Source organism: Xenopus tropicalis, chromosome 2, assembly GCF_000004195.4.
Source record: "Xenopus tropicalis strain Nigerian chromosome 2, UCB_Xtro_10.0, whole genome shotgun sequence".
NCBI classification, from domain to species: domain Eukaryota; kingdom Metazoa; phylum Chordata; class Amphibia; order Anura; family Pipidae; genus Xenopus; species Xenopus tropicalis.
The window spans coordinates 172,015,470-172,042,012 of NC_030678.2; the positions used below are offsets into that span (position 1 = coordinate 172,015,470).

Here is a 26,543-nt window from a genome sequence, read left to right on the forward strand (position 1 = left end):
TTAGCAGTCACTGAGGGGTTCTGTGCCCATATAAAGGCACAAGGCTGCAGGCTGAGTTATACAGGGAACTCTGAGTATCACTCATGTATTATAAGGGATACTGTACCCCCTACTGTAAATGATAAGGATATTAGCAGTCACTGAGGGGTTCTGTGCCCATATAAAGGCACAAGGCTGCAGGCTGAGTTATACAGGGAACTCTGAGTATCACTCATGTATTATAAGGGATAATGTACCCCCTACTGTAAATGATAAGGATATTAGCAGTCACTGAGGGGTTCTGTGCCCATATAAAAGCACTGATTATGGACTTTCACATTTATTTTTATTATACACAATTTTCAATGTCATGTGACACAAGTGATTACAACTAATGATACCGCTAAGCGCTGTTAGAAGGATAAATTGTATAGGACATTTCTGTGCATTGTATTCTTCTGCATTCATGAGTAACCCAAGCCCATAACCTAACCCCGAGTGTTTATAATCAGACTGGTAACCAGATTCCCCTATGAGCTGTGAGTGAATAGAGATGAATGTATCAGTATTAGACTGGGCTTCTCACATTGCAGAACCGGACACCGAGAGCCTAATGATTTCCCAGGATGGTCATTTAACTTTCTGAATCACTGACATGGAATGTGCGAATGGCTGATCCGGGAACTCCGGTTTAACTCGATACATCACTATATATAAATATATATTACATAAATAACGTTTATATATATATATATATAGGAAGAGAGGGACAGGGGGGCATTATACCCACACCCCAAACCAAATCTTTCCCCTAGTAGTTACCCCTCAAAGCAATAGACTTCCACCCCTAACTGTTCCCTTTTACCCCTCATGCAGAATTGCTGGAATTCTGGGGACAATATTGTTGCATTGCACGGTACAAACACAGCCTGTGGCACTTAGACCCATTACTAAACAAGGCCACTGACAGTTACTATCACTGGGCAAGTCGGCACTTGGACAGGGACCTTGGCAACCGCAGAACATAATAACATCATAACATAGTAATTTAGGCTGCAAAAAGACACACGTCAATCAAGTTCAGCCTTTTTGCCTGTGTGAAACCGGCCTGACTGCCAGTTGATCCAAACCTCATCTAAAGCCTCTCCAGTTTGACTCCCTATCCTTTGCCTAAAAAGGTCATTGGATCCTTTTTTTTGCCAGAACAATAAAAGCAGCCATTTGATTGGTTCCCATAGGTGATTGCACTAGTGCAGTTTTGCTCAGTGTTAGCCCTGCCATGATTTTGTCAGCTCTGCTATAAAGAAAAACCAAACCCATTTAGCTACCATAGGCCCGCTGTCAGGGACTGGGCCCCCAGGGGCAGTAGGTAATCTCAGTGGGCCTCGGTGCAGGGCAGAAGGAGTGTTTTTTTCATGTGGCTTTCTGGGCAACCTGATGCATTCGGGGAGGAATATATGTGCGCTTATTTTCGACTATTAGAGTCACGGTGCCAGGGAGTGGAACATGGCGGCCAACATCACTGCCAAGTTCAAAGTTTAGGAAGACTAGAATGAGCAGAGCCATTTTGGAGAGTAAGATTGTGATGGTTTGGGAAGGTGGGGGTCTGAGCAGGGGTCCCATGTTGGCTAATTAGGTTTAGCCTACGGTCACTATACCTTTTCCATACAGTGACCAAAGGGTGCCAACCGTGCCATACACTTTACAGCTTCATTCAATTCGCTATTGGGGATATTACCTGAATCCCAGTTATAATATGACAAGACTTGGGTAGGAATACATGCACGGCTATGTTGCAGTCATGGTGGCCATACGCCATAAGATTCGGTAGTTTGGCAAGGCCATCAAAGAAGTGGCTTTTTCTCCCAATATGGGCTACTAAGGTGGGTGATATTGGGCCAGGGCCAAACGATCGAATTATAACGACAAGGATAAGAGCTGCCGGAGCAATAACCACCCATCAATGAGCCAATGCGGTTCGTGATCTGATGGAGAGATCATGCCAGTCCAATTAACATCTCAATGATTTTGGGCCAGGAAAGTCTGTGGCCCATACATGGACAGATAGTCTGCGGAATCAGTCTGAAGGACTCAGCTTAAAACTGCCCATGTTTGGCCACCTTAATAAGGGGGCATGTGGCCCTCATAGCTTCATCTCATTGGTTGTTGGTCTTCACTTTAGATTGCAGCTGTGCCTGAATTCTTTTAAATCATTTATTATCAACTCTGTTTCGGAGCAGAGTTATCCACGTGTTGCTCAGTGAAGTCAGGTTCCGACAGGTTTTTTTTGTGCTTATGGCAATGTGTGCGCCGGCTTTAGGCTTTTAGGCGAGTGGAAACTGCCTAAAACTGGCAGTTGTGGTTTCTGTCACGCCGGGGCGGATGAGAATACCGTAAGGGCAGGTTTCCTAGTTACCCTCTCCCTGTAATCACAGAATCAGGTTTATTTGCATTGGCTTTATCGTGCTCATCCCACACACACTCATTGTGTTTACTCTGCTCATAAACAGCTTTATCCTCTCCAGAGGCTGAAGTGGAACCCGATGTGCCAGTGAGTGTGTGGCAGTAAGGCACCGGAACCGGCCAACATCACACTGCGGCCAAGGCAAGCGTTCATGCGGAACTACGCCCCCCACTCTTTCCCCTATGAGCCCCCACATACCTGTCACATACCCCGTCTGGTCTCACTTTTACTTGCAACGACCCAACTCGGGCAGGGCCCAAACTAGGGGTCGGCAGGAGAGACATAACTTGCGCCCCCCACCATTGGGCCCTATACATCTCCCTCGTCTGCCAACCCCTAGTTGCAACCCTGTAAGGTACTAACCCCCATATATAATAAAAGACACTGGGGCTCATTTATCAACACTGGGCAAATTTGCCCGTGGGCAGTAACCCATAGCAACCAATCAGCAATTTTTGCAGCCCGCTGCAGGTAGAACAATGATGTATTAAACCTGGTGCTGTGGCCCCTGGAGTTAATAACTAAATATGATATATATACACCCCTAATTTACAGCTTTTTGGGGTACAGATGGCCACACTTCTATAGTTTTAACAAAGGGGTCAGTATCCCTGTAGTAAATATCCCTGCAGTGAATAAGTCCCTCCCTGGGAATATTAGAAGGGTCAGTTGCCTGTAGGCCATTGGCTACGGCACTAGCACCCTCGATCATTGCCCTGTTATAAAATGACCTTTTGGGGGGGGGGCTGTGGAGCTAGGGGACCTGCAGGGTCCTTATATACAGAGCACCCATTGTCCCACTATTTACCCTACATGTGTGTTTGTGCCGGACGCTGGGTGGGAGTCGCACAGTAAATCTTTGGTCCCTTTGTCACCGGGAAATGTTCCCCTGATGTGTGTTTATCTTATGAGCCAATCTCTGCAAACAGAACATTGCTGTGTCGGTAATAGGGCTGCCGTACACACTGAGTGACAAAGTGTAACTTCATATATATATATATACACTGTATGTTCAAATACAGTAATGTTTCAAGCCAAAAAGGCAACACCCGGGTCATAATTGCAATAAACAGAGCTTATATTTAGAGCCCCCGGGTTGATAATGGGATATCTGTTCACTTGTTGGGGTCAGCTTAGTGCCAGGTCTGTAACACAGTATAACAGAAAATGGTTAAACAAATAAAGCTTAAGTTGCCCATACTCATTGAGATTTGATCAGGCCAGACTGGGCTTTGGGGGCCAGTAGGGAGGGACCATATCAACACAGCAATGTGGTCCTTGCTTAATGGGATTTTTAAACCTATCCAATATCTGCTGTGGACTGAGGGGCAATGGTGGGGGGCATATGATGGGGGGCATATGATGGGGGACGTGGGTTGATAGTCAAGACCAAACAGCGTGTGTGGGGGTAATAAGCACATGGAGGGTGAGCAGGTGGGGCAATGGCTCAAGTAGTATTGCCCCAGCTCTGGTAAAGAGATAGTCACGGCTCTTTGGGAGAGAAACAATGGATTTTTAAGCAAAGCAGAAGCAGGAATCAGCATTAAAGAGGCCACACATGGGCCAATAAAAGCCGTGGACGTACCATGTTAGCAGATCACCAGTCTGTGTAAGGGCCCCCCCAATGGGAATACCTGATTGGGGCAATATCTAGGCAATGATGTGGATCGGGCAGGTTTACATAGTTACATAGTTACATAGTTACATAGGGTTGAAAAAAGACCAGTGTCCATCAAGTTCAACCCATCCAAGTAAACCCAGCACACCTAACCCACACCTACCAATCTATACACTCACATACATAAACTATAAATACAACCACTAGTACTAACTGTAGATATTAGTATCACAATAGCCTTGGATATTCTGATTGATCAAGAACTCATCCAGGCCCCTCTTATAGGCATTAACAGAATCTGCCATTACCCCATCACTAGGAAGGGCATTCCCCAACCTCACTGCCCTCATCGTGAGGAACCCCCTACCCAACATCCCCCGGCAGGGCATTCCCCAACCCCCTCACTGCCCTCACTGTGAAAAACCACCTACGCTGCTTCAAATGGAAGCTCCTTTCCTCTAATCTAAAGGGGGGGCCTCTGGTGCGCTGATTGTTTTTATGGGAAAAAAGAACATCCCCCAACTACCTATAATCCCCTCTAATGTACTTGTACAGAGTAATCATGTCCCCTCGCAAGCGCCTCTTTTCCAGAGAAAACAACCCCAACCTCGACAGTCTAACCTCATAGTTTAAATCTTCCATCCCCTTTACCAGTTTAGTTGCACGTCTCTGCACTCTCTCCAGCTCATTAATATCCTTCTTAAGGACTGGAGCCCAAAACTGCACTGCATACTCAAGGTGAGGCCTTACCAGGGACCTATAAAGGGGCAAAATTATGTTCTCATCCCTTGAGTCAATGCCCTTTTTTATACAAGACAGCACTTTATTTGCTTTAGTAGCCACAGAATGACACTGCCTGGAATTAGACAACTTGTTATCTACAAAAACCCCCAGATCCTTCTCCATTAAGGAAACCCCCAACACACTACCATTCAGTAGATAGTTTGCGTTTATATTATTTCTACCAAAGTGCATAACTTTGCACTTATCAACATTGAACCTCATTTTCCAGTTTGCTGCCCAGTTATCTAATTTTGTCAAATCGCTCTGCAAAGCGGCACATCCTGCATGGAACTTATAGTTTTGCACAATTTAGTGTCATCAGCAAAAATAGACACAGTACTGTCTATGCCCCCCTCCAGGTCATTAATAAACAAGTTAAACAGCAAAGGCCCAAGGACTGACCCCTGCGGTACTCCACTAACCACACTGGCCCAATTAGAAAATGTTCCATTTACAACCACTCTTTGTACTCTATCCTTCAGCCAGTTCTCTATCCAATTACAAATATTATGTTCTAGGCCAATATTCCTTAATTTGATCATTAACCTTCTGTGAGGTACTGTATCAAACGCTTTAGCAAAGTCCAAGTAGATGACATCAACTGCCATTCCAGCATCAAGGTTCCTGCTCACCTCCTCATAAAAGGCGACTAAATTAGTCTGGCAAGATCTGTTACGCATAAAACCATGCTGGCACAAACTAATAGTATTGTGAACTGCAATGTATTCAAGTACCCTATCCCTTATTACCCCTTCCAAAAGTTTTCCTACTACTGATGTCAGACTAACAGGCCTATAGTTTTCAGGCTGAGAACGGGATCCCTTTTTAAATAACGGCACCACATTAGCAATCCGCCAGTCTCTCGGCACCATGCCAGACCTCAATGAATCCTGAAAAATTAAGTGAAGAGGTTTGGCAATCACAGCGCTCAGCTCATTTAATACCCTGGGATGAATCCCATCCGGCCCTGGACCTTTGTTTACCTTTACATGTTCAAGTCTCTTTTGAATTTCCTCCCGAGTGACCCATGCGCCAGTAGCTAAATTACTAGAACTGGGCATATTACAAGGGAAGCCTTCATTATCTGGCTCCTCAGATGTATAGACAGATGAAAAATAAGAGTTCAAAATTTCAGCTTTTCCCCCGTTTTCATCAACCAACGTACCCCCCGTGATAATAAAGTTCCCACCCCTTCTTGCTTCATTTTTTTACTATTCACATAATTAAAAAATAATTTTGGATTCTTTTTACTCCTAGCTGCAATATCCCTTTCCATCTCTATTTTAGCTTGCCTGATAGCTTTTTTGCTGCTTTATTTGCCCCCTTGTACCTGATGAAAGTTTCTGCTGCCCCAGCTAACTTGAATGCCCTAAAAGCACGTTTTTTCTTACCAACCTCGACAATAACACTTTTATTCAGCCATAAGGGTTTTGCTTTGCGATGCCTCTCCTTGCTTACAAGGGGGATATACTGTTGTGTATACCTACAAAGCAATGTTTTAAAGATGTTCCATTTTCCTTCTGTGTCTAACCCCATGAAAAGCCTTTCCCAGTTGACACATTGCAGAGATGCCCTTATACTGGCAAAGTCTGCACGTCTAAAATTGAGTGTTTTAGTTACTCCCTTATAGCGCTGTCTCTGCAGCATTATCTCAAAGGAGACCATGTTGTGATCACTGTTCCCCAAATGCTCACCCACACAAATGTTAGAGATAAGTTCAGCATTATTAGAAATCACCAGGTCCAAAATAGAGTCATTCCTAGTGGGTTCTTGAACCGCCTGCAAGCAAAACTCAATTGCTTGCATATTTGATCCTCCATCTCCTCAATGTGATCCGATTGATCCAATATCACCCAGGGTGGGAATATTGGGGAAAGATTTGCTCGTTTGGGGGCCTCGCCTTTCCCCAATATTCAAACGAGACCCCCCCCCCCAGTGCAGCCCCAGCTTTAAAGGAGTCTCTATGGAAGCAATGGGGACCCCTGCAGCAGGTACATAAGGATACACTTTGGTTAGTATGTGTGTCTGTAAGCAGTAAGGGTCTGAGCGTGAGTAAAGGCAATTAGGCACTCACACAACCCCCGTATGTAATAAAAGGCACTAAGTTTGCCCAGGTGCAGTAACACTTAGCAACCAATACGATGTTTGCTATTAAATAGATGACCAGTATATTCTACCTGCTGATTGGTTGCTATGGGTTACTGCTCCTGGGCAAACAGATTTATTACATAACCCCCATAGAAGGACTGAATTACAAGCCCAGGGCTCTCAGACCCATATTTGCCTTATGGCCGGGTCTATGCAAAAAAATCCTGCCGATCCAGTGTGTTCATTTGCATGGTGCCGTGCAGCTGCAGAAACGGAAACATGGCGGCAACTTGATATTAACCTTAACATGGAACCTCTCCTGCCCGGGAACTCTAGGCAGGGAGGCCGGTCATGACATCACGGGGGGGGGGGCGGTTTTGATGTCACAGGGGCGGTGCTATGACACAACGATCGGCGCCCGGTTTTCCAAATTGGGGAAACCTTGCAGGTAGCTTTGACCTGGATAGCCCTGTTGGTTTTGACCAGGGTCGGACTGGACTGCTGGGACACCAAGAAAATACCCGGTGGGCCCCAGCGGCCCAGACCCAATCCTATTGCCGCTTCCTCTGGCCTCTGATGTCCTCCCCTGACGCGTTTCACATACACGCATTCAGGGGAGGACGTCGGACAGGGTGGGTTAGGGGTGCGTGGCGGGGGCCGCTGTGGGGGACGCGGCTGGAGGAGGCACCTTGGGAGGTGGTGGGCCATGCACCCCCCAGTCCGACCCTGGTTTTGACCCTGTCTGGGCCAAAACCGGACAGGTGGCAACCCTAGGGCTGAGGTACAGGACCAGACTGGACTAGCAGGACACTGGGAAAAAACCCCGTGGCCCCCGAAGTAGAAAGTACGCACACGGGGGGGCGGGGCCAGCGTCAGGTGAGCAGGTGGTCGGGGGCCCCAGTTTGCCGCACATACCCCAGTCCGAACCTGCTAAGGTAGCAATGTAATCACAGTATAACATCATGACAGCCAATGACATTCAAGTGACGAATTTATGTGCAAAAAAATACCCCTGGTTTAAAAATAGTTGACTTAAATGGCAGCTCCCACCCACGTATAAAAAATACAAATAAACAGAGAAGGAGTGTCCCGCGCCGGGTAAGGAATGCAGAGTATGTCGGGGATCAACACGCCATTACCTGTTCTCACACATAATTAGAGACAATATCGTTCTAAGCAACTTCCCAATAATATCATTAAACATTCTCACGGCTTTATTATAGTGACTTGTGAACGTCATCGTTACTGAGAGCAGCGCCCGTCTGTTGTTCTCTGGTTCCGACTCAAAAACAATGTAGCAGAAGTCAGTTCTTCTCCAGGTGTGCAGGTACATTAGTCCAGAGTCCTAGCCAACAGGCATGGATTTGCGGCGAATTTCTGCATTTCGCCATTGGCGGATTGTTTCGCGAAACGGATGAAAAAATTCGCTGTGGAAAAAACGGCGTAAAAAAAGAATAGTCGCGGATGTCAAAAGAATAGCCGCAAGATGAAATAATAGCTGCGGGCGACAAAATAATAGCTGCAGGCGACAAAATAATAGCCGTGGGCGACAAAATAATAGCCGCGCAATGAAATAATAGCCGAGGGCGACGAAAAAATAGCCGCGGGCGACAAAATAATAGCCGCAAGACAAAATAATAGCCGCGGTGACAAAATAATAGCCGCGGGTGACAAAATAATAGCCGCAAGACAAAATAATAGCCGCGGGTGACAAAATAATAGCCGCGGGTGACAAAATAATAGCCGCAAGACAAAATAATAGCCGCGGGTGACAAAATAATAGCCGCGGGTGACAAAATAATAGCCGCGGGCGACGAAATAATAGCTGCGGGCAACAAAAGAATAGCCGTGGGCGACAAATTTTTTTGCCGCTCGACATTTTTGCCGTTTCGCGAATTTTTCGTCGTTTCGCAGATCTTTTGAAGATTTGCGAATTTTTCAGCAAAGCGAAATGGAACAGATTCACTCATCACTTGTCAGAACCGCTAGTGCAGGCAATATACAAACCGTCAGCTTGTGTTGCTATTTATTGTTATTCTTTCGGCCGGCGGAAATACAGAATAAACAGGGAATAACTTTCTCGGCACCTCGGAAAGGCTCCGGGGAACGTTACATAACCCACGGATCAGTTATACAGAGCTCGGGTACATTACAGGCTCACAGGGCCGACCCAATACCTGGCAGTTTTTTCTTACGTGTCTTCAAAATATCTGTATAAATCTACTCAGCTTCCTCCTGTTTCATAAGAAGCCTGAATGGGACAATAGCTCTTTCTCTTATGTAACCTAAAAAAAAGCTAAATCAGCGTTTTATCTTCTGAAAACCAGAATCCTGGGAAATACCCTCAAAGGGCAACTTGATTCACTTTGTAATATGAATGCGACTGCGGAACTGTGAGAATTTGCAGTTGGTCTGCTGATTTGTTTTTAATTATTTGTATTTTGTTCAATAATAAGAAATAATTTGTCTTGGGTTTATAGAGGTGTTTGCTTCATTTGTGTATTTAGGCATGGGAGAAACCCTAAAACTGATCATTTACTGCTGATCATTTACTGATAATTGTCTCTATGTGTGACAGTTAGTTAGCAGGGGCAATTCTCAGTATTGTCTATGGCAGGGGATTTTCTGGCGTTTAGTAGCTGTGACAAGTAGCTGCTACTAAGCAGAAATCTATGGCTGTACTAGGCCCTGTAATAAGAATATTACAGTAAGGAATGCCATGAGCAGTATTGTGTATGTTCCGGGGGGGGGGGGACCAGTTGACAATTGTCAATAAGAGACACAAGAGAAGGAAAAGATTAATGAGGCCCTCAGGTTACTTAGAGAGAGAGCGTTATGGCTTTGGCATTGGAAAACTCCTGCGTTACCAGGTGTCTCTCTTGAATAAACTCATTTATCACCAATATAGATTTTCTAATCCGGTTCCTCATGAAGCGGAGTTTTTCAGTTTCTAGCGAAGTTATTTACTGATCACGTTATCATTACCATTTGTAACAATCATCATTATTCCTTTGTAGTTACAACAATGTTCAGTGTGGGGGGGGGGGGCCTTGAGCCTTATTCAGTGTCTGACTGGGATGTCGGGGTCCCCCAGAAACCCTAAGGTTATGGGCCCACTGTCCAAACTGTGTTCAACGTCATTCAACCTCTTTATTCTTAATCTTTTATCCTGAAACTGTTCTTCTATTTATTTAAGGTGCCCATACACATTAAGATCCGCTTGCTTGGCGAGGTTGCCAAGCGAGCGGATCTTCTCCCGATATCCCCCACCTACGGGTGGGCGATATCGGGAAAATGTAAGCTAATTCGGTCGTTTGGCCCTGGGGCAAAACGATCAGATTCTGATGCCGCAAATGGGGCAGTCGGTTCGGGGACCGCATCAATGAGCCGATGTGGTCCCCGATCCGACTAAATCTTTTAACCTGCCAAATCAATATCTGGCCAATTTCAGGTAGTCCTGTTGTTTCTGCTCCTACACGGGCCAATAAGCTGCTGAATCAGTCTAAGGGACCCATATCGGCAGCTACAATCGGCCCATGTATGGCCAACTTAAGTCTCATGGTTATCATAGAGAGATAGGGAATGACCATGAATTAGGCCAAATGGTTAGAAGCAGGAGGGCCCACTGACTCTTATTATGCCGGTGGTCCAGTCAACATTGACCATTTTGCCAGTCCTGATTGCAGAGCCATTCTGACCCACACCCCAGACTTCTTTAACCTCTTCTTTAACACACGAGGGGAGGGAAGAATTCACTAATACAGAGATTACTAGAGAATTAAGTTTGGCTGTTAAAGTTACCAGTGGGCAAGGTTCTCACAGGTCCCCTGGTCCAGAGCCCATCAGTCTAGATACAAAGACAGAGCACCAATATAAGAAAATTGGTTCAACCCACCTTATTATTGTGTATTTATCTTCAGAATTTGGTCTACGGTTGAACGGAAAGATTTTTAGTGTAGATAGAATAGGCGAGAAACAATATATCAATATATGGATGGCAAACTTGCAAAAGGGGTGCCACCTTACATAATGGTCTAGAGCAGGGCTGTGCAACTGGAGACCTAGTGCTGGGCGGTATGACCAAAAATTTATATCACGGTATTTTTCAAAATTATATCGGTATCACGGTATTTGACGGTATTTTTTTTTCCCCATGCATGATTAGGTGACCACCCCAAAACACCCGCCACCCGCACCCCCCCCGCCACCCCAAACACCCCCCCATCCGCACGCAGCCCCCCCAACCCCCCATCCGCATGCTACCCCCCACCCCACCCCAAACACCCCCCCATCCGCACGCACCCCCCCACCCCAAACACCCCCCATCCGCACACACCCCCCCCACCCCAAACACCCCCCCATCCGCACACACCCCCCCACCCCACCCCAAACACCCCCCCATCCGCACACACCCCCCCCACCCCACCCCACCCCAAACACCCCCCCATCCGCACACCCCCCCCCCACCCCACCCCAAACACCCCCCCATCCGCACACACCCAACCCCACCCCACCCCAAACACCCCCCCATCCCCTTCACATAAATATAACCCCCCACCCACCCCATCCCAACCCCCCCAAACACCCCCCATCCCCTTCACATAAAATATAATTACTTGCCAGGCACCCCCCCCCCCCGACAGCTCACATTGGTATCCGACTCTGAATGCGTCCTAGCGATGGCGCTTTTGTAGAGTGTGTGCGCGCTGACGTCACGTGCGCACCCGGAAGTATTCACGCACACCGGTATGGGGGTATGTAGAAAATTCATATCGGTTTCAAAAAGAACACCGGTGATCGGTTTTTACCGGTATACCGCCCAGCACTATGGAGACCCATGTGCCGGATCTGGCCCTCCAAAGGATTTATATGGACCCCAGTTTACTCAGGCTCCATAGACTTTACTATATGTCCTCAAGCATGCTATACGAGAACTAATTGGCCTACTACATGTAATAAGTTGGCCAGCATTAGGAGAACTATAGAGCCCAAGTTGTAAATAAACTTTCTTGGATCAAGCAACTGGTGGGCTCATTCTCTATCCACTGTTTGGAGATGTCCCGCCACAGTGTCTTAAGATGTTTGTATGGAATGTGGTGGCACAAGTCTCTCAGTTCTGCCCCGACAGATGAGCCTTTTTGTGAGATAATCTCTCCGTACAGTCTTTGGTATTTACAAGCCAAGAAAATTGTTTGTCCTTGCCCGCTGCTGATAGGGGCTGCAAATCAGCAACCACGTTCCGCCTGATAGTGATCTAGAACTTTGAGCCAAGTGTAAAAGTCAAGGGATGTTTGGGTCAATCATTTATTAAGGGTGCAATATTGCACTGCATTGTCCTTATATTTACAATTAAATTTACTTTCACAAAATGAATGACCATAAGCAGAGAAATCATGTTTTTAGGGGTGCGGTGTGACCCCCCTGGCTGGTTCTTATTGGTTCCATTCACCTCTGGGGGTCTGTACCAATGGCAATAGACCAAGAGGAAGAGGAAGAGAAAATATCTAACGAAACTCAGTGCTTTATATCATTACAGAACGGGGAATTTTATCATTTCTCTGTGAATGGCACATTGTCCTCTTTCACAAGATTATTAAGTAACAGCGTCTTTGTCCCTTTTACTGTATGAGGAACAGTCACTAAGCAAACAGGTTCCGCAAACCCGCGATTCCCACTTGAATAGAAGGAAGCGACTGTTTCTGTTACTACTCGCTGCACAGCAATGCCATAAGGCAAAGTCCCAGTCGCTGCTTTACTGCTACCCCGGGGGATTAGTCAGGGATCAACTGAACAAACTGCCTCCGAGCAGAATAATATTGTTATTGTCATGGGGTTTTATGCCGTGACCGTAATGGATTACAGATCCAGTAGCCGCTCTCAGCGGTTAATGCAACAAACAATATTCGCCCATTATGAAGATAATACAATAAAACACTGCGGTGAGAGCGGCTTAAACGCTGCTTAGAATTCAGATCCTAGACGATTACTTATTGATCTGTCGGGATTAATGGCATCCGCTTTCTGGTCTTTCCAGAAGGAGAATTATTTACAGGTAACAATGGGAAGGGAGCAAGATAGCAGCTCCCAGTAGGTATCAGAATAGCACTCAATAGTAAGAAATCCAAGTCCGGCTTGGGACTCCTCCAGTTACATGGGAGTAGGAGAAACAATAGGTTAGCTGAAAGCAGTTCTAATGTGTAGCGCTGGCTGAAAGCTCAGACTCAGGCACACTTTACTGCTGCGCTGCAAGTTGGAGTGATATCCCCCCCCCTCACCCCCAGCAGCCGATCAGCAGAACAATGGGAAGGGAGCAAGATAGCAGCTCCCAGTAGGTATCAGAATAGCACTCAATAGTAAGAAATCCAAGTCCGGCTTGGGACTCCTCCAGTTACATGGGAGTAGGAGAAACAATAGGTTAGCTGAAAGCAGATCTAATGTGTAGCGCTGGCTGAAAGCTCAGACTCCGGCACAAGGCACTGAGATGGCGCCTACACACCAATATTACAGCTACAAATACATTTGTTGGTTCAAGAATAAAAGGTTAAATGGCAGAGGGAATTATTTGTTGTGTAACAGTGTCATTTATTGATTAAAAGTGCCCCATAAATATCATGGCAGAATCCCTTTAAAGTGAAAGGGACATTATTTGGCACCAGTGTGGATGGGGCAGGGCTGCTGGCTTTGGCTATTGGCCATGATATTTTTAATAATCTGATATAAAGGTTTCACCCCCTAAGTTTACAGGGTTGGCACGGGCGGCGTGGGCGAGCTCAGAGCGGAGCTTATGGTAGATAAACGCAATAAAGGAGAGAAATGACTGAAGGAGGAGGTTTATCACATATGGCAAATAGATGTCCTCTGGCTTCAGCAAATATTGATTGAATAAACAGCTCGGAAGGAGTTTATTAGTGTGGGTGGGGAGGTTAGTGGCCCTGGATAGATGACATGGATATTGGATTTAACGTGAGTTATGGGGCGAATGACTCATGGGAAATAGAGACGCTACAAGGAAGGTCACAGGGTACGTGGGGAATTTTATTTATGATGGATCCATCTGTTTTATTGTTCTAAAGGGACGGTACAACTTTCAGTTAACTTTTCATTATTTATTTGTTATAGTTTTTAATTAATGATCTTCTTCTTCCAACTCGTTGCAGCTTTCAAATGGGGGTCACTGACCCCGGCAGCCAAAAGCTATTGTTTAATTGTTATTGTTACATTTTAGTACTTATTTTTCTATTCAGTCCCTCTCCTATTTATATACCAATCTCTTATCCAAACCACTCCCTGGTTGCTAAGGTAACATGGACCCTAGCAACCAAATAGCTGCTGAAACTCCAAACACTATGAATAATACAAAAATGATATAACAACTCTAGGGAACAGTGCTCTTTTTTTAAAGGGGCAAACCCTTCCTAAACCCCCCTTGGAGCTGTCCAACTGCACCCCCCTTAGTTAAGCTGCTAAGAAAATACTTATTAGAGATGCTAGAGGATCGGCCAATGAGAATGCTGCTTCCCAGCACAATATCAGCCATCTTGCTGCTATATTACATAAGGAGAGCATTGTGCCATTTACAGCCTAAACTGCTTTCAGCTGCAATTTCATTTACAAAGTTTCTTAGAATCACTTTTTCTTTTGGGTGAAGTTCCCCTTTAAACCGATAGTAATGTGCTTTTAAAAACACAGCATATTTTCCCAAGTCCGATAGTTCCGTGTCTGATACCAGAAGCATTAGTCACTGGAATGCCGGCCCGGCGCTGATACGTAGGAATGTGGCCCTTTAGTAGTAGAGCTCTTTACATTTCCATCATATTTTTGTATTTTTGTTATTTCTTTGGAAAACTGGCACACGGGGAGTTAAAAAGGGCAAAAAAAAGTGATAAAACGAAGCTAATGATCAAGGAAATGATAAGTGCGGATTTGTTCTCGGAACTAGAGAATGAGGGGAATGCCATACTGATTCCACAATGTAAAGAAAACCATAGGGACCTATTTATAAAGTAATTGTGCCGATTAGTGCCCCGGGGGGGCTTAGTGTTCTGCACCTTCAATGAAAAATCTAAAATGAGGTGCAAAGGTGCCATAGGGCTCCCTGTGCTTGCTGCTGCCCCCTAACTGAATAACGGGGAAGTTAAGATACAGGTAGGGGCCAATATGGGGGGGGGGGCACCTACATGCCAACCCCAGCCTGCCCCTTATGCCAATTACAGGCATCACTGCATTCAACGTAACTATATATACAGCAGACCATGACCCCCCTGGGGCCCAGACAGCTTGGACCACAGGGTCTGCTGTACCTTAGTCCCCCCTCCCCGGCCCCACTTCTACCTGAAATATAGCGTTGTGGTTGGCTCTCTCAAAAGATTTTTCTGCGGGGGGGCCCGGTGCAACCAAGTTTTGCCGCTGACCATGCTGTGCCAACCTGAAATGCCCTTGTGTTTATACTGGTGGGCTGGCCAATGCGGCCAATCTCTACTCATACTGGAATCTGAATTGGCCGCTATAGGTCCTGACCCAATTATTTAGCAGTTGGTTAAATGATCTGATCCGGTGGAGGAGGAAGCACCCTAATAGCCAGCCATTAATCACCCCCATACGGACACGTTACCATTATATCTAGTGCAGAATGGGTCCCACAGCGTCACACTGTCCCTTGTGACAGTTCATGTAACAGCCCTTGGCCAGGAAGCTCTCACTTTAAGATGAGCAGCAGGAAATGTATTACTATTTTATTCACAAGGAAAAGCCCCATTTTGCTTTCCCCCAGACAATACAGTGCCAAGCGCAGAGCTGCTTCCATGTGCCATTCGTGCCCAGTCACCCATGTTGCAACCATAGTAAAATGTGTGACATATTCCAAATAAGCTTGTAAGTTGCGTGTTAGTTCTCCGTGGGTTCTGTTTGCTGGAGCTGGAACGTTGCCTTCCTAACCGAGGTGCCAGCTATCCCGGGTACATAAGCAGTTGGCACCTGTGTGGCTCTAATGGGGCCCGGCGGGATGTTGCAGAAGAGCAAACAAAGGTGGGTACTTTATAGGGAGTTACAAAACCAGTGATAAGAGGCGCAGGGCACGTGTATGTACGTCATGGCATTTATAGCTCCTTCCTCTGTGCCCTGGTATTTAGGTCATAGTTGCTGGGGGGGCATTTCTCTACTGGGTGGCACTGGTGGTACAAAGGTTTTCAGCATCCGACTGGGTGTCTAAAGGTGGCTGTACACGTTAAGAGGTCGCCAAACGATATCGGGCTATTTCAGGCTAATTCGGTCGTTTGGCCCCGGGGCCAAACGATCGAATTCCGACAGGTATAGGCACAGTTGGTTCGGGGACCGAGCGGATGTGGTCCCCTGATCCCGTCGGTAGTGCCCCTACACGGGCAGATAAGCTGCCGAATCTATCTAAGGGACCCATATCGGCAGCTAGAATCGGCCCATGTATGGGGACCTTAAGGCCACTGGGGCTGCTGCACAGCCACTTAGGGGTCCTTGCCACCTACCTGCCTTCATCCCTCTGCCTGCCCCCCCCCTCATGCAGTACTTATGGGTATTGGGTCTGGGTCAGCAGGGCCCAGGGTTTTTTCCCAATGTCCCGCCGGCCCACTCTGTCCCTGGCTGTTTTTACAGATTAAGCCATGCCCAGTCTGGGGGTAGTTATACAGGTATGGGATCCCTTATCCGGAAACCCATTATCCAGAAAGCTCCGAATTACGGAATGGCTGTCTCCCATAGACTCCAATTTAATCAAATAATTCAGAATTTTAAAAACGGATTTCCTTTTTCTCTATAATAATAAAACAGTACCTTGTAATTGATCCCAACTAGGATATAAATAATCCCTATTGGATGCAATACAATCCCATAGGGTTTAATTAATGTTTTATTGATTTAGTAGACTTAAGGTATGGAGATCCAAATTACGGAAAGACCCCTTATCCGGAATACCCTTGGTCCCAAGCATTCTGGATAATGGGTCCTATACCTGTAGTTAGACACATCCCCAATTTGCCTGAAATCCAGTTTACTCCTGGATAACCCCCCCCCACAAACACTCTTTTTGGATCCCAGAAGAACCAATGGGCATATGACTGTGTAGACATTTGGCACTGCCCCCTACACTTGTTAATGTGTCAGAACAATGAAACATTGTATTTTGACATCAGTATCCCTTTAAAAGCAGAACCACATCAGCGACACTTTATCCCGGTTACATTTTAATTGCTCCAATTATTGCAAGTGACGCGTCCCCTGAGTATAATATTTTCCTAGGGCAGAACCGTATATCTCTGCCCCGGGCCGCCGCGCTGCAGGGGTTTATAGCTGCCATGATGCAGCTGTTCCTTATCTAAAGATGTGCGGGCTGATATGACATTCTCAAAGCAAGGTCATAGTTATCAATGGGGGAAAATAGAGTTCACTGCTCCGCTCTATGGCTCCCTGTATAAGTGTATGGGATATGTGGGGGCGTATTCTGCATTGAGTTAACTCTTTATAAATATATAAATATAAAAATCCCACATAACAGAAGTAAACAGAAAGCTATAGGGGCACATATACATCCCCAGCAAGCAAAGGGCAATTTCAAACACACCATGCCATGTCGCCATGTTTTTTTTCCCACAATGCTGTTCTTGTTCCCGAATTACGACGGCATTGCGGTCTCAAAGGGAGCAATGCTCTTGACGCGACTGTGCCTATCTCAATTGTGTTTGATTTTACCAAACTGGCACCATTGTGGCAAATGTCTTCCTGGCGTAATTTCCGGTGTTTGGCGTTTGAGTGATGGGCGCTCCCTATATTTTCAGCGCAATTGAACTGCAGCGAGTGATACAGGACGTTGGGGGAACCCTGGAGCTACCACTGGGTCTGGAGGCTACAGTAGCTCAAGGGTCCCCCTCTATCCAGGGTCGGACTAGGCCGCTGGGACACCGGGAAATATCCCGGTGGGGGAGCCCCCTATTGATACCCTGGCTGGCGCTCCCCCTGCCCGACTGTTCCTCCCCTTATGCGTTAAAAATTACACACTCTCAGAGGAGGATGTCGGGTGGGGGCCCCTGCGGGGGGGATAGGGGATGCGGCCGGTGGGTGCTCCTGCAGGGCCCCTGGGGCGGGAGCCCCGGTGGGCCTTGCATTCCCCAGTCCGACCCTGCCTGTATCAATAGGCACTGAATTCAGAATGGAAGGCAGGAAGACTGAGCGGAGCTAGGGGTAGGTAGAAAAGGCACGTGGCTATGGTGCAACCACAGGGGGGCACTAGGCACATACCTCTTCCTTTGCCAACCCCTTGTCTGGGCCCTTGTTCCCCATTGGTGCCTGTCAGAGGGCTCTCCCCCACCCCCTGCAGTGTCATCATAAGTGCCCCCGCGCAGTGGCGTCGCAAGGGGTGGGGAAAGCACACACTGGGGCGGAGCCAGTTGTCTATGGTAGCCTAGAGTGCCCAGCTCTAATGAACACAACTATACAAAAGTGCAAGGAGCACATTTGGATGCAATTACTTTTAAGCAAAGGGGTCTTACGTGCAACTGACCGTGGGAAAAGTGCCCCTTTTTTTAAATTTTTGTGCCTGATGAAGACCCTTAATGGGTTGCAACGCATTGGGCTATACTTGTTATGATGTGTTTTTTGTATTGAATAAGTTTCTTTTTTACTTATTGGTTTTGAGTGTGCAGATACTTTTTGCTTTTCTGGGAAAGTGCAAGGGACTGAGCCCCAATGAGCTGCACATGTAGAGATTATGGGTCACATTATTTCATAACTCACCCGTTCATTGGTGGGGAAACAATCGCAGCAGTTAGAGGGAAGCTTATAGGTTGCAGCATGTCCCAGCAATGGCTACTGTTGCAATATTAGTGTAATTACACCGGGGTGTATCCGGGTAGTACTGTGCGGCTGAGCCAGATGGACTGCAGGGCGGTACGTAGCGACGTCATTGGCACAATTACACTAATTATCAGGCTGCAAAGTGCTCTGGCAGTGAATTGTCTCCTTATGAGTTGGGCAGCAAAGTCCAAAAGTATCCCAAGCATCACACAAAAATGCAAAAAAATAAAAATCACATTTTATTCAAAAATGAAAAAGTTGCCCTCCTCCTCTTCTCTGCAATGTAAAAAATTAAAAAAATGAAAATACAATTCTAAACAATTTTAAAAGCTTTGATTAATGTACGGCTTGAATCCCACTCGTATAACGGGGCTATATATATATATGCAGTAAATATATATTAGGAATGCACCGATTACCGGATTCGGTTCAGGATTCGGGCCGAATCCAGGCTTTTATTGAAGGATTTGGTTTCGGCCGAATCCACGGTCCCGGCCTTCGGAAAAGGGTTAAATGGTTGGGGGAAAAAAAATTTCTCCATGCACAGCGCGTAGATGAGTTCACACACACACCAACATGAAACAAAGCACTAAACACCAGAAGGAAAAACGTGCCTAAATAGCTCGTCGGTTGCCTTCTTCGAATGCTTAGTGACGAAAATATAGTGGCCCTGATTTGGCTAACCTTATACTTTATTTTGTAATCTGTACAGCCCCCAGAATAACGTACATCTTGCTGCATCCAGATTTATTTCGTTTCGCTATTGCAGCCATTTCAACTGCAGCTCTTTTAGTTACTTCCTTGTCTAGTGTGAAGTCAGTAAAAGAGCTGCAGTTCAGCTGCTTGTAGAGAAACAAACTAAATCTGCCTGCAGGGAGACAGGTATGTTATTCTGGGGGCTGTATAGAGTAATTTTAGGAGCATTTAAAATAAAAAGGCTTATTTATCTCATATGGGAAAATAACAGAACCTAGAGTGAGAGAAGATTATCTGCTTTTAGATTCCGTATTCTATAGATCAGATTGGAATGCTTAGTGATGAAAATATAATGGCCCTGATTTGGCTAACCTTATACATTCTTTCGTAATTTTTTAAAATATTAGGTTAAGACTACGAAAGCAGAAAAATGAACGCGTTTGGAGGCAGAGAGAACTCCACGTACAAGTGTACATTCAACGAGGATTTTAAGAAAGTCCTCCTCCCCGTGTCGTACGGCATTGTGTTCTGCGTGGGGCTGATCCTGAACATTCTGGCCCTGTACATCTTCCTGTTCCGGATCAAGCCCTGGAACGCCTCCACCACCTACATGTTCAACCTGGCCATTTCCGACATGATGTACGTCATCTCCCTCCCGCTGCTGGTCTATTACTACTCGCAGGGGGACAACTGGCCGTTCGGCGTGGCCTTGTGCAAGATCGTCAAGTTCCTTTTCTACACCAACATGTACTGTAGCATCTCCTTCTTGCTGTGCATCAGCATCCACCGCTTCCTCGGGATCTGCTACCCAATGAAGTCGCTGGGTTGGCTGAAGGTGCGGAACGCCCGGATTATTTCTGTGGTCGTCTGGGTTATCGTTTCCGCCTGTCAGTCCCCTATATTGTACTTTGTTACCACAAGTTCCAACGGGGACAGCACCACCTGCCATGACACTTCCAGCAAGGATCTATTTGACAACTTTGTGGTCTACAGCACAGTCGACTTGGCCTTGCTTTTCTGCGTCCCGTTCATCACCATTATTATCTGCTATTGCTTGATGGCACGGACCCTTATGAAGCCCTCGGCCGCCACCGCTCAGACTTCGGCTTCCAAGAAGAAATCGATTAAAATGATTATCATTGTCTTGGCGGTCTTCATCATTTGTTTCTTGCCTTTTCATATCAATCGGACCCTTTATTACTATTTCCGCAAGATGGAACTTGACTGTAACATATTGAACGCCATTAACTTGGCCTATAAAGTGACCAGACCCTTGGCCAGTGCCAACAGCTGCCTTGACCCCATATTGTACTTTCTGGCCGGACAGACTGTTAGGAGAAGCATCATTCCCAGAAACGGACTCTCAAAAATGAAGAACAAATTTACATCCTATGTTCTAGAGAACAACTGGAGCGGCAGTGCCACCGGTGTCTCCAACAGTGAGGCCAGGCAGAGCCCGGCTGTAATTAGCAAAGTGTAATTAACCGAGAAATGAGCCAAACAGACACGAGACATCGGTGTAGAGGGAAGAGTAAGAGTGGACCTCGCTGTAGGTTCTACATATACCAGATGCTTCATGCTACACAGGGTCGGACTGGGCTGCCGGGACACCGGGAAAAATCCCGGTGGGCCCCGGCTCTAGTGGGCCCTGGTGGCCCACACCCAACCCTTGCGGCACTCCCCCTGCCGAATGCTCCTGCCCGATGCGTTATATTTACGCGCTCGGGTAAGGTCGTCGGGTGGGGGGGCCTGCGAGGTTAGAGTGGCCCTGCGAGGGGGGTTGGGGGGCCCTCGGGGGGGTACACTATGGGCACCCCGGTGGGCCCTCCACACCCCAGTCCGACCCTGATGCTACATTAGTTTTGGGGTATCAACCTCCGTGAGGTAAAATAGCTACACGTAGAAATCAATATGAAGAAATATGGTGCCTTTATCTATGTGGCAAATGTAATGTAACATTCCCAGATATTTTATATATTACCTTTTACTTTATATTTAAGAATGTTTGGGACAGACAAGGGGCTTTCCTAAGCTGGAAGCATTATTATTATGGTTGAACATGATGGACGTATGTCTTTTTCCAACCCAACTTACTAACTTACTATGTATGTTACTAGGCCCCCTGAGCATGAAGTAGGGATTGGCAGGTAACCAATGAAATGGACCCCAGTGGTGACAAAAGCCTGGGATAAACACGGATGCTCCATCCAGATTTATTTTGGTTTGCTATTGCAGCCATTTCAACTGCAGCTCTTCTTTTAGTTACTTCCTTGTCTAATGTGAAATCAGTAAAAGAGCTGCAGTTCAGCTCCTTGTAATAGAGAAACAAAGTAAATCTGCATGCAGGGAGAAAGGTATGTTATTCCGGGGACTGTATAGAGTCATTTTAGGAGCGTTTAAAATAAAAAGGCTTATTTATCTCATATGGGATAATAACAGAAACCTAGAGTGAGAGAAGAGTGTCTGCCTTTAGATTCCCGTATTCTACAGATCAGATTCCATTGTTATTTTAAATAAAAGCCCCGCTTAGCACTTTCGGAGGGAATCATAGAGGCCCTCCAGAAATTTCTTGTATTCTGATTTTTGACTCTCATTTTTACCCCCAAGACTGTCCCAGTGCAAAGTCTGTAACAATGTTGGCTGTGTCTGTGTAATTTATTGTACCACAGTTTTTATTGTTGTAAATATATATTCATATTTTACTGATCTATATGTATAAACAAGAGGGGCTGTAACGAGCCCGAACACTAATTTATACTAAACCTTATTTTAGTAGGTTTTTAAAAACAAAAACTTATTTTCTGATGTAAACATGTTTTATCTTTTATATTAAATTGAAATAGATCTATTCTGACTTTTGTTGTTGTTATTTTGTGTGTTTTTTTAATGGTTAAAATCTGTTTTTGCATTTTGGATGTGGGTACGGAGCTCTGTTACCATAACCATAACTCTGCCCCTGCCATAACCCTGCCGCTACTGTAACCCTGCCGCTACTGTAACCCTGCCACTACTGTAACCCTGCCCCACACTACTTCCTGTTACAGTTAGAGCTGCATCACTTCCTGTCAGCTGATCTCTGAGGGAGCACACAGCCCAGCACTAAATATAATATAAACTTGTTGTCTGTTGGTTACGTATTCATTCTGGGGGTGTAGTTTCCCTTTAATGTGGTGGATAAGTTCGCACACACCAACATGAAACAAAGCACCAAACACCAGTAGGAAAAACGTGCCTAAATAGCTCGCCGGTAGCCATCTTGGAATGCTTAGTGATGACAATATAGTGACCCTAACCTTATACTTTCTTTTGTAATTTTTTAAAAATCAGGTTAAGACTACGAAAGCAGAAAAATGAACGCGTCTGGAGGCGGAGAGAACTCCACGTACAAGTGTAAATTCGACGAGGATTTCAAGTACGTCCTCCTCCCCGTGTCGTACGGCATCGTGTTCTGCGTGGGGCTGATCCTGAACATTCTGGCCCTGTACATCTTCCTGTTCCGGATCAAGCCCTGGAACGCCTCCACCACCTACATGTTCAACCTGGCCATTTCCGACATGATGTACGTCATCTCCCTCCCGCTGCTGGTCTATTACTACTCGCAGGGGGACAACTGGCCGTTCGGCGTGGCCTTGTGCAAGATCGTCAAGTTCCTTTTCTACACCAACATGTACTGTAGCATCTCCTTCTTGCTGTGCATCAGCATCCACCGCTTCCTCGGGATCTGCTACCCAATGAAATCACTCGGTTGGCTGAAGGTGCGGAATGCTCGGATTATTTCCGTGGTCGTCTGGGTTATCGTTTCCGCCTGTCAGTCCCCTATATTGTACTTTGTTACCACCAGTTCCAATGGGGACAGCACCACCTGCCATGACACTTCCAGCGTGGATCTATTTGACAACTTTGTGGTCTACAGCACAGTCGACTTGGCCTTGCTTTTCTGCGTCCCGTTCATCACCATTATTATCTGCTATTGCTTGATGGCACGGACCCTTATGAAGCCCTCAGCCGCCACCGCTCAGACTTCGGCTTCCAAGAAGAAATCGATTAAAATGATTATCATTGTCTTGGCGGTCTTCATCATTTGTTTCTTGCCTTTTCATATCAATCGGACCCTTTATTACTATTTCCGCAAGATGGAACTTGACTGTGACATATTGAACGCCATTAACTTGGCCTATAAAGTGACCAGACCCTTGGCCAGTGCCAACAGCTGCCTTGACCCCATATTGTACTTTCTGGCCGGACAGACTGTTAGGAGAAGCATCATTCCCAGAAACGGACTCTCAAAAATGAAGAACAAATTTACATCCTATGTTCTAGAGAACAACTGGAGCGGCAGTGCCACCGGTGTCTCCAACAGTGAGGCCAGGCAGAGCCCGGCTGTAATTAGCAAAGTGTAATTAACCGAGAAATGAGCCAAACAGACACGAGACATCGGTGTAGAGGGAACCTCGCTGTAGGTTCTACATATACCAGATGCTTCATGCTACATTAGTTTTGGGGTATCAACCTCCGTGAGGTAAAATAGCTACACGTAGAAATCAATATGAAGAAATATGGTGCCTTTATCTATGTGGCAAATATAATGTAACATTCCCAGATATTTTATATATTACCTTTTACTTTATATTTAAGAAAGTCTAGGACAGACAAGGGGCTTCCCTAAGCTAGAAGCATTACTAGGCCCCCTGAGCATGAAGTAGGGATTGGCAGGTAACAAATGAAATTGACCCCAGTGGTGACAAAAGCCTGGGATAAACACGGATGCTCCATCCAGATTTATTTTGTTTCGCTATTGCAGCCATTTCAACTGCAGCTCTTTTAGTTACTTCCTTGTCTAGTGTGAAGTCAGTAAAAGAGCTGCAGTTCAGCTCCTTGTAATAGAGAAACAAAGTAAATCTGCATGCAGGAAGAAAGGTATGTTATTCCGGGGACTGTACAGAGTCATTTTAGGAGCGTTTAAAATAAAAAGGCTTATTTATCTCATATGGGATAATAACGTGATGGACGTATGTCTTTTTTCAACCCAACTTACTAACTTACTATGTATGTTACTAAGCCCCCTGAGCATGAAGTAGGGATTGGCAGGTAACCAATGAAATTGACCCCAGTGGTGACAAAAGCCTGGGATAAACACAGATGCTCCATCCAGATTTATTTTGTTTCGCTATTGCAGCCATTTCAACTGCAGCTCTTTTAGTTACTTCCTTGTCTAGTGTGAAGTCAGTAAAAGAGCTGCAGTTCAGCTGCTTGTAATAGAGAAACAAAGTAAATCTGCATGCAGGGAGAAAGGTATGTTATTCCTGGGGCTGTACAGAGTCATTTTAGGAGCGTTTAAAAAAAAAAAAAAAAAAAAAAAAAGGCTTATTTATCTCATATGGGATAATAACAGAAACCTAGAGTAGACTGATTCCCGTATTCTATAGATCAGATTCCATTGTTATTTCAAATAAAAGCCCCGTTTAGCACTTTCAGAGGGAATCATAGAGGCCCTCCAGCCATTTAGCTGTCTTGTATTCTGATTTTTGACTCATTTTTACCCCCAACCTGACTTTGTTTAGCATACAGTGCAATATTGTATTTAAGGACACAGCAAAGCTGTTTGTGATGGAAGATCCAGTAAGAGCAGTAAGTGCCCCCAGAGTACAGCACAGAACTGCATTTGGGCCCCAAAAAGTGCCACTGTCTGTGCCCCCCATAAACGAGACTGTCCCAAGTCAGTAACAATGTCGGCTGTGTCTGTGTAATGTATTGAACCACAGTTTTTATTGTTGTAAATATATATTCATATTTTACTGATCTATATGTATAAACAAGAGGGGCTGTAACGAGCCCGAACACTAATTTATACTAAACCTTATTTTAGTAGGTTTTTAAAAACAAAAACTTATTTTCTGATGTAAACATGTTTTATCTTTTATATTAAATTGAAATAGATCTATTCTGACTTTTGTTGTTGTTATTTTGTGTGTGTTTTAATGGTTCAAATCTGTTTTTGCATTTTGGATGTGGGTACGGAGCTCTGTTACCATAACCATAACCCTGCCCCTGCCACTACTGTGACCCTGCCGCTACTGTAACCCTGCCGCTACTGTAACCCTGCCGCTCCTGTAACCCTGCCGCTACTGTAACCCTGCCCCTGCCATAACCATGCCGCCCCTGTAACCCTGCCGCTACTGTAACCCTGCCGCTACTGTAACCCTGCCGCTACTGTAACCCTGCCGCTACTGTAACCCTGCCGCTACTGTAACCCTGCCGCTCCTGTAACCCTGCCGCTACTGTAACCCTGCCCCTGCCATAACCATGCCGCCCCTGTAACCCTGCCGCTACTGTAACCCTGCCCCTGCCATAACCATAACCATGCCGCTACTGTAACCCTGCCCCTGCCATAACCCTGCCGCTACTGTAACCCTGCCGTTACTGTAACCCTGCCGCTACTGTAACCCTGCCGCTCCTGTAACCCTGCCGCTACTGTAACCCTGCCGTTACTGTAACCCTGCCGCTACTGTAACCCTGCCGCTCCTGTAACCCTGCCGCTACTGTAACCCTGCCCCTGCCATAACCATGCCGCTCCTGTAACCCTGCCGCTACTGTAACCCTGCCCCTGCCATAACCATGCCGCTACTGTAACCCTGCCCCTGCCATAACCATGCCGCTCCTGTAACCCTGCCGCTACTGTAACCCTGCCCCTGCCATAACCATGCCGCTACTGTAACCCTGCCCCTGCCATAACCATGCCGCTCCTGTAACCCTGCCGCTACTGTAACCCTGCCCCTGCCATAACCATGCCGCTACTGTAACCCTGCCCCTGCCATAACCCTGCCGCTACTGTAACCCTGCCGTTACTGTAACCCTGCCGTTACTGTAACCCTGCCGCTACTGTAACCCTGCTGCTACTGTAACCCTGCCGCTACTGTAACCCTGCCCCTGCCATAACCCTGCTGCTACCGTAACCCTGCCGCTACTGTAACCCTGCCGCTACTGTAACCCTGCCGCTACTGTAACCCTGCCCCTGCCATAACCCTGCTGCTACCGTAACCCTGCCGTTACTGTAACCCTGCCGTTACTGTAACCCTGCCGCTACTGTAACCCTGCTGC

The 26,543-nt window shown here is 46.2% G+C and overlaps 2 protein-coding genes across 3 annotated transcripts in view; both read left to right on the top strand.

Annotated features, from left to right (window-relative positions):
* LOC116406441 (P2Y purinoceptor 2-like) overlaps positions 1–22,293 on the top strand; it is a 41,627-nt gene extending 19,334 nt beyond the window's left edge. For both annotated transcript variants that reach the window (XM_031897362.1, XM_031897361.1), the window contains exon 2: positions 19,853–22,293. In XM_031897362.1, coding sequence (XP_031753222.1) covers positions 19,876–20,925 — 1,050 coding nt within the window. In that variant the 5' untranslated portion in view covers positions 19,853–19,875 and the 3' untranslated portion in view covers positions 20,926–22,293. The remainder of the gene's footprint in view (positions 1–19,852) is intronic.
* Positions 22,294–22,771: 478 nt separating this feature from the next.
* On the top strand, positions 22,772–24,806 carry p2ry2 (purinergic receptor P2Y, G-protein coupled, 2; the record flags this gene model as incomplete). Its single annotated transcript, NM_203708.1, is given in 1 exon segment — positions 22,772–24,806. A coding segment is annotated over 1 exon segment (1,050 nt). The 3' UTR covers positions 23,846–24,806.
* Between the last annotated feature and the right edge of the window lie 1,737 nt (positions 24,807–26,543).